Genomic DNA, 9,165 nt, shown 5'->3' with positions numbered 1-9,165 from the left:
GCAAAGATTTCCAATAAGTAACTGGATCTGGGGAATGTAGAGTCAAGAAGGTACCATGCAAAGCCAATGTTGATGCTTGGGAGTGATGGAAGGGGTTTGTTCAGGGAATCGGTCTTCTGATTAACGAAGACATCAGATCTCACAGGCTGGGACATGTTGAAGCTTGACATGATCACCAGTGACTAGTGATGTGACCAGTAGGTGCACTCAGTAAAGGATTCATAAAAACCTAAGGGGCCAGGATTGTGACAAGTCCAGGTTTGTGAACACGTGGAGGTGGTGGTGTTGCACCTGGGGAGGACGTGGATACTGTGTTTCTCATCTGTACCTTGCCCTGTGCACTTCTGCTGGCTGTTCTGGAGTTGTATCCTTTTGTAATAAATTGGTGAATGTCAAAATGCATTTCCTTGAGTTTTGTGAGCTGTTCTAGCAAATGATAACACTCAAAGAAGAGAGAAATGCTCACAGTTTCCATACTATACCCATTCTCAGTCCCAGATCTTACACTTTTCAGGGGTTACTGTAGTCCATTCTGACACAGCTTGCACCCTGTCTTGGCACTTGCCAGTGGATGCTGGCAGCAAAGGCCGAGCAGTTGGCACTTATTCTGGCTCTTGCATGTGCCAGCTGATGGAGTGGCCTGTCCTAGCCTGGACTTCCTCCAAACTCAGCTCACATGTAGGCCAACAGTTGTTGCAGCCCTGCGCAGCTTGGTCTTCCCCCCAATCCCAGCTGTCATGCTCGCCTGTGGGAGCAGTGGCTCCACATCAGGGAGTCGGAGTCCAGAGCACCCTCCATCTCCCCATTAGGCTCTCTCCTCACACCATGGTTTTGTGTTTGGTGGGTATAATGGTCAGCCTGTCATGACCTGTCTTGCCTTGGCATTACTGGTGTGTGCTGCAGCCTGGCTTTGCCTGGCCTGCCCCCAGTTCCAACTTGTGCTGTTTGCTATGGCCTAGTCCAGCCTGGCCGGCTCCCAGTCCTGATCCTAATGTTTACTGGCTGGTGTTATGTCCCACCTCAGCCTGGCCTGCACACCATCCTGACTCTCACACATGGCAGCAGGTGTTGCAGACTGGCCTAGCCTGGCTCACTCCCAGATCTGACCCTCATGTATACCGCCAGGTACCATAGCCTGGCCTGGCCTGGACTGCTTCTGGTCTTATTTCTCGCACTCTCCAGCTGGGGCTGCATCTTAACAGTGGAATTTCTCAAGCTCCTCTGTCAGACCAGCTTCTGGTTGTGGATCTTGCACACCCTGCAGGTGTTTGGGTCAGCCTATCTTGGCCCACCTCTAGTCTTGACTTGTCCTGACCTTGTCAGACTAGCCCATATCTGTTCTGGCTTTCTCCGGTAGGTGCTACAGCACAGCCCTGCCTGGCCGCTCCTAGACCTGGCTCTCATGTGGATGAGCAGGTGCTGTGACTTAGCCAGCCCATCCCACACCTACTGTGACTTTTGAGAGTGCCAGACCCAGATCTCACATATGACAGTGAGTGCTAGACCCCTACCTGGCATAGTCCACCCCAAAGTCTCAGTCTTTGTGTGTGCTGGTGGAGGTTGTGGCCTGGTCTGCCCCACACCCAATTCTTGGGTGTGTCTGTGGGTGCTGCAATCTGCACCAGACCAACCCATTACTAACCCCAGTGCCCATGAGTGTTTGGGAGTTCCAAGGTCATGCTTAGCTTGGCATGACCCCACCTCTTGAATAAACCAGTAGATTTTGCAGGTATTCCTACATGGGCAGACCCACATATCCCCCTACAGAATCTGCCCCCAGATCCAGTTCTTTTGAGTGTTGGTTAATGTCATGGCCCAGCCTAGCATAAACTATCCCCTCTTATGACACTTACTGGTGGGTGCTGTGGTCTAGCCCTGCTGGGCAGGCACCTCCTGCTCTAGCTTTTGTGTGTGTGGTGGGCAGTGGTCAATGCTAACTAGCCCAGGTCAGGTCTCCCACATGGGTGGGTACATTGGTCTGATCCAGAAAGATCCTTTGGTTTCTCTCCAAACTGTTTGGTCTCAGCCCTCCCACTTACTTGCAAGTACAGTGACCTTGTTAGTCCAATACCCCAGAAGTCATACCCTCTCAGCGGTCCCTCCTCCCACACGTCCCCATACCCCCTTCTGAACAATTCACAGGTTCCATGCCTGTATTAGGTTCCTGAGTTTGGGCTTCTGGCTGGGTGACGTGCTGACCTGAGGCCCTGCTCATCTGCCAAGGACACCCAAGTGCATGCACAGGTCCCCAGATCTGGCCCACTGGCACGCCATCCCAGCATGCTGGCCTGGGATCCAAGCATACGCATAAATCCTCAGGCCTGTTCAGCTGGTGTGGTGATCTGCTGGCATGGCAGAAGCCATTGCAGTGATCCCAAAATAAATAAATCTTAGATAAAAAGACAGTTACAAGGCAAAGAAACAGAAAAGCAAACCTGACTTTGAGGAACAAACCATTGAAAAGGAAGTAAAACTACAAAATGAAAATAGAGGTGATGGGGGCACTGAGGTCTCCCCTGTTTCTTAGGTGTGCATGTCTTGCAAACCTCAGGAGGGCCTATGGGGTGACCTGTGCCCACTTCTTCAGCTCCTAGCACCTCACCTGTCAGCTGTCACTGTAAACATTATAATGCCCACTCTCTAACACACTCTGACATTAGAATCACCTGCTTGTCATCAGATAATGGACAATCCCATCAGGTCTGAGATAGGACTTTGACTGGCATATTTGAAGCTGCCCTGTTTAGGAAGTCCTCTTTCCTCATGTGCCCCATTTACTACCAATAAGCCAGAAGAATCTCCTATTTGTAGGTGGTTTTCTGTGTTTCCCCACCTTCTAGAACACTCAGGGTGTGGTCAGTGAATGCCTTCACACTGTCCCGGCTTCTCTCAGTCTTCCTGCAGGGATCAGACAATTCAATGGTCACTGAACTCTATCTGCATATACAGTGATATACAGTGAGGAGTGGGCCTTTTGCAACTGAAGAACATTTCCCCTGTTATTAGGCTGCATCACAGGCTAAAAGCAGACCCAGGAAGCAGTATGCCCCTCACTCCTCTGGGGTCTCCTCTGGAGAATTTACCCCAGAATTCTGGGTTCACTGCTTATGTCTGGGGAGGGGAGCTATCCTCCAGGCCCCCTCAGCACTCCCAGAGTCACCCAGAATCCTCTGTGCACCTTCTTATTTCCCTCAGCTTCCCTCTGGTGATGGTCATTGCCCCAAAACACAGTTGTGGGGTAGTGGCAATGATGTGTTTGGGATTGACTGATTTATTCCTTTTTAGGCAAGGTCATTGCTGTATTTGTGTCTAATCAGGAGTAACATTATATTCCAGAGCAGGATAAGACAGGAAATTGGAACAAGGGGTGCCCCACCTGGGCTCCTGGATTCCTTCCATATTGGCCGTCCCAATCTCTCATCTTGCCGTCTAAGTTAATTCTTTCTGTTTTGATCAGAGAAAGCTTTTTCTGCCTATGTGAAATATTCACCTAATTATTTCACTTGGCTTCCTAGAATCCTTCAACATCTCAGGGTCAAACTTTACATACAGGCACTGATGACCTCACTACACCGACACCACCAGACTCCTCACCATCACCTGTCTTGGCAGGTGTCACCCTCCTGGAGCCACCTGGAAACCATTGTTTTCCACAGGCTGCTCTATTTTCCAAAAATCCTTTCCTTCTCTATTCAGCAACTCCTTACTCACATCTCGGGCCCCAGGTTGGACCTGCTCCAGAATTTTCTCTTCAGTGCCAAGGGATTAGGACAGTTGCTTCTTGTAAAATCTTACTAATGTTTCCAGATGATTCTTAGGAAGTGTTAGTCACACTGTGTTGATTAGATGCAGAGATGTCTTAATACTGCATAGGCAGCAAGTGGAAGAGACAAAGTACATAGTAAGTACATAGTAAGACTCTAACAAATGAAGAGCTGTGGGTTCTGTGTTTGGTGCATGTCTTACCAGGAAGGCAGCAGGACTTTTCCATTTTTCCAACAGCTCGAGGGAGAAGTGCATGTGTGAGAAAATTACCTTTTGCACAAAAGTGGGAGAATGGATAGATTGCTTTTAGAAGTCACGTATACCCTTGAAGACATTGGCATCATCTTTGGAATCTGGCAAAGTGAGAACAGTGCTCTCGTTATCATTTGTTTAGCTAACCTGGACTGAGTTTCTCAAGCTTCAAGGCACTGCATGATTTCCCTGGTCAGTCACACACGTACTTTGCTTCCTTTATGTCCTTTGCTGTAAGTGACATCCTTAGTTCAGAGGTTCCTTGACTTTCTATTTATTTCTGTTATATCATGATATTGCGGGCAACAAGTTCTCTGGCTGTGTTTATTTCATATTCAAGGATTTAAAGTGTAGGCATAAATTGGGAAGCAGAATCTATTTACAGAAAAGTTGGTTAGCTTAAAAGAGAGAAAGAGAATGAACAAAAAATTAAGATACAAAAAGACCCTGAACAAACAACCCTCCACAAGGTTTGAACAGTTCTTTTTTACTGCTAGGAGGCACGAAGGATGGTATCTGGGGTAGGGCATAGTTGAAGGTTTAAAAGAGAAAGAGCTTGAGGTGAGTTTGAGTACTGCATGTTTCTGAGCCCTGATTTGGAGATGTTGTGGCTGTCATTGTGTGAGGTGCATCTTGGGAATGTCAGCTAATGGTAGTTTTGTTATAGTGGCAGTATAATGACCTAAAGGTCATTGTGAGGACAGTTTGGCAACCAAATTTGGATATTTCCAGCTGGCACTGGTTCTAATATTGTGAAACTTTCAGTTTCCATTACACAGAAAAGGGAAGAGTGGTTTGGGTTGTTCACAGAAAGGAGGCTATTATATAGGCCAGGCTGTACTGTTAACAAGGGTACTGGTGGCAGTCACTGCCAGCCAGAGCATTCCTATGGTTGTTGTAATGCTGGAGCTGTTCTTTGCCAGGTGCTTTGCCAGACAGCATGCTGAGGCTGTCACATGTGGATTGGCCTTAATGGTCAGCCTGCCGTTTAGATGGGGTGGTCAAACAAGGGCCCATGTTATTGTGTGGATTGGCTGTCCAGCCTTGGCTCCTTTCTCAAATGCAACCTATCTGCCCAATAATTTATAACAAGGGAATGTGAGTGAATCATGTGATTTATGTTTTGCAGAATGACCCTTGAGGAGGCTAAGGCTGGCCAGTCTCTGGTGTTGGGGAAAGAGGAACGTAGTTGGTGAAGAGGTAGGATATGCTGGGAGAATGCTGAGGAAAGGGTACTCCTCCAGCTCCAATGTCAGGCCATGTTCCACGCAGTGAAGGAGTTAACAGCTTTTCTACAGTGTGTCACTGGGAGTAGAGGAAGATCCTAGGGGAGAAGCAGATCAGGTGGATATGTCCCTGGTCCCTGAAGATGCTGAAAGAAAAGAATAATTTGTCCTGCAGTTGTTCTTCCAGCTTGGTCTGCTGGCCACCGCACAGCCTGCTGGGGACATGTTGGGGTCAGGATAGGGGTGACTGCAGCTGGTGGTTCCTGATGTGACGGGCACTAGGTTGGTACTGATTAGCATAACCTGCTGCTTCTGAGGGCTTTACTGCTCATTGACATGAACTGTGGGGTCTGAGTGTGGGTTAAGGGAGGCTAGGGAAGCACTCTATTGATGGGAGAGCTGGGATCTCTGCACCACTTGGCCACTCTACAGAGGTTATGTTTGGAGCTCTCTACCCACTGAAAGAGGAGTCAGTGGGCAGACCAGGAGCCTCGTGGCATAGTGGAGATGCTAGTGCAGGTGAGGACTTCCATCCAGACAGCCGGGATCGAGCTCCTCTGTGACCTTTGGGACAGTCAACTTTCCTTGCAATGTTACTTCACAAGATTATTCTACAGTAGAGTTGAGAAACACTTTAATAGTCCAGTGTAATATTTTAGGCTTCAAATTTGGTCTTACTCAGCTCTGTCCTACGATACAAGCATAGATAATATGTGAATAAGTGGAAATAGTTGTGTTCCAGTAAAACCCTATCTACAAAAGCACATGGTGGGAAGGACTTGACTGCATTTTGATGATTTCTGGAAATGGATCCTAACCAGCATCTATAGCTTATATCTTGGTTGAGTAGTTCAAGAATAGAGCCAGTGAGGCCAGTTGTTGCAGCCCTGTGAACTGTGTTTTGTAAGAGAGGACTGCAAGCAAGGCTAGAGATGGGGTGAGAGTAGGTCATAAGGTGACTTAGAAAAGTCATGCACTACCTATATGAGAGTGAGTTTTGGTAGGCAATGGCTGTATGCGGATTTGTGTGAGTCTGTACTCATGCATGTGGGAGAGTTTAAAAGTCTGTGAAGTCACAGTGATGGGCTTCTTGTGTGGGTTGTGAAAACGTCAGTGTGTGCACCTTCACTCAATGTATGTGAGTGATTATGTGTGATTGTGAATGCATATGTGAATGAGCGTGTAAAAATATGCATCTGAATAGAAGTAGGGGTGTGTGTGTGTGTGTGTGTGTGTGTGTGTTTGGAAGAGTTGGAATTGAGCACAGGTAGGTCTCCCTCTAAAGCCATAATACTTTTCCTATGTCATACTTCTCTTGACTGCTCTCCATTCTTTTTTTTTTTATTGCATTTCATTTTATGACATCGTTTCATAGGCTCTGAGGTTCCCCCAACCCCTCCCTGTGCCCTCCCCCCCCATGATGGATTACTCTACCTTATTGCAGTATTATAGTTCAAATCCAGTCATGCTTCTTTCATTGCAAGCATGTACCATGCATAGAGTCCAGCATCTTACTGCCCAGATCAGTTCAACAGTTTCTTGGGGATACCATCTCTGGTCTAAAAGCAGAGCTGGCAGAATATCATCCTGACCAATTAAAAGCCATAACATAACATCAACAACAGTTTACAACATTATGTAGTTAACTGACTTGGTATTGAGTGACTGATATGTTAGAAATGCAAGTTCTTAACCACATCGCGTGACAACTTCACTGACATTTTAATTTTAGTTTGTATACAACTGGCTTCTGTCTACCTTAAAATGGCTAGAGGATACTATTCAGCTGTCTCGTGTCTATTTTCATTTTTGTATTTAGCACTATATTATATTGAAGACTGCTCTCCATTCTTCAGTGATCTCCTTTTTTCTCCACTCATCTTACAAAAACAGGCCCGGGAAGGACGGGTTATGGAGAGAAGGAAGGAGAGAAACTGAAATGCAAATAAACACACCGTTCCCATATTACGGATCTTTTAGTGTTTCTTAATAGTCCAATACAAATTCTTACCCCTCAGAGTAGTACTTGAAGCCCTCATTAAGTAGCTTCTGCTTCCTCTCCAGTATTCTTTTTACCTGTCTTCTTTGCTGTTAATTCCTGAAAAACACACATCTTGCAGTATTTCCAAGACTTTATGCAAGTTCTTTCTTTATTTAATCAATTCTCATTCCTCAAGGTTCAACTCAGGCTGGCACCTTCAGAAAGCCTATTCTGAGCTCCTGGGGAGTTCTCCATGCTCCCACAGTCCTTGCATTTGGTTTGTCTTTCATAGTGTTCATATTGTCTGTCTCCCACTAAGTGGGTCCTCAAGCAGCCATGCCTGCATATAGAAGGTCCTTGTTAAGGTTTGTTACACTGATAGACTGCCCAGTTACTAACTTCCCTTTGAGAGGCATATCACATCCTGGTGGTTGGAGTGCAGTGGTTGTCATTCACAGCTTTTGACAGTTTGTGATGATCTGGGATTAGGGTCTATTGCATTCAGAAAGGAAGGCTTCTTTCTTACAGATGACAGTTTACCCTAACTTTAGTTTTAAGGTGAGGAAAGACCTACTGAAATCACATAGGTAATGAACAAATGTAAAGAAATTTTAATCCTCTTCTGCTGACTGTTCAATAGAATATGATTTGTTTTCCCCCACTCCAACCCATCCAGCTTTCTGGGAAGAAAGAAGAAGTGACCACCAAATCTTCCACACCAGAGCACAGGTGACCTGAACTGGGCATGGCAACTCTTAACTCCACGGGCACCAGCCACTCATTCTTCATTCTTCTGGGCATCCCTGGCTTGGAAGAGCAGCATGTATGGATCTCTCTTCCCTTCTTTTTTTCCTACCTTATTGCCCTGCTTGGGAATAGCCTCCTCATCTTCATCATCGTCACTGAGCGCAGCCTCCATGAACCCATGTACCTCTTCCTCTGTATGTTGGCTGTGACTGACCTCATTTTGTCCACTACCACCGTGCCCAAGGCCTTGGCCATATTTTGGTTCCAGGCTGGGGCGATCTCCCTAGATGGCTGTGTCACCCAGATCTTCTTTATCCATGCTACCTTTATTGCTGAGTCAGGGATTCTGTTGGCGATGGCGTTTGACCGCTACGTGGCCATCTGTGATCCCTTGCACTATACTACAGTGCTGAATCGTGTGGTGATCACAAGGGTCGGCTTGGCTGTGGTGCTGAGAAGCTTCTGTGTGATTCTCCCAGATGTGTTCCTAGTGAAGCGATTGCCTTTCTGCCGTAGCAATCTGCTGCCACATACCTACTGCGAGCACATGGCTGTTGCCAAGTTTGCTTGTGCTGATATACATGTCAACGTCTGGTACGGCTTGTCTGTCCTTCTGTCTACGGTAGTGCTAGATGCCTTGCTCATCCTAGTTTCCTACGGTCTCATCCTCAATGCAATCTTCCACCTCCCCTCCCAAGGAGCTCGGCAAAAAGCTCTGGGCACGTGTGGCTCACACCTTGGAGTCATTTCCATGTTCTACTTGCCTGGCATTTTTACCATAATTACTCAGCGGTTTGGACACCATGTGCCTCTCCACACACACATTCTGCTGGCCAATGTGTGCATGTTGGCCCCTCCCATGCTGAACCCCATCATTTATGGGATCAAGACCACGCAAATTCGAGAGCATGTGCTCAGTGCTTTGTTTTCACAGTGGAAATGTTACCGATTTTGATGAATCAGATGGTGGTGAGATGTTTACCAATACAGGGTTTCATTTTCTTTTTATTACCTTGCAGAGACTTATGAATTAAAGGGCCCACAGACTGTAAGCAAAACGACTTGTCATAACTTTGAAAGATTGCTATGCAACCTTGAATGGGCAGGAAAAAGCACAAACTTTTGGATCTGATTTATGTTCGACTTCTGGCTGTACTAACACTGATGTGTTTGACCTTGGGAAGGTTACTTATT

At 46.6% G+C, this 9,165-nt stretch overlaps 1 protein-coding gene across 1 annotated transcript; it reads left to right on the top strand.

Moving 5' to 3' along the window:
- Positions 1-7,969: 7,969 nt before the first annotated feature.
- LOC121145301 (olfactory receptor 52B4-like) lies at positions 7,970-8,926 on the top strand. Its single transcript, XM_040964032.1, has one exon. The coding sequence runs from the start codon at positions 7,970-7,972 to the stop codon at positions 8,924-8,926; it is 957 nt and encodes a 318-aa protein (XP_040819966.1).
- Positions 8,927-9,165: the final 239 nt, after the last annotated feature.

The sequence above is a fragment of the Ochotona curzoniae genome, unplaced genomic scaffold (genome assembly GCF_017591425.1).
Source record: "Ochotona curzoniae isolate NIBS_2020 unplaced genomic scaffold, NIBS_Ocur_1.0 scaffold_3223, whole genome shotgun sequence".
NCBI lineage: Eukaryota > Metazoa > Chordata > Mammalia > Lagomorpha > Ochotonidae > Ochotona > Ochotona curzoniae.
Note: the sequence above shows the minus strand (reverse complement) of the source record. Positions and strands in the feature narration are given on the sequence as shown.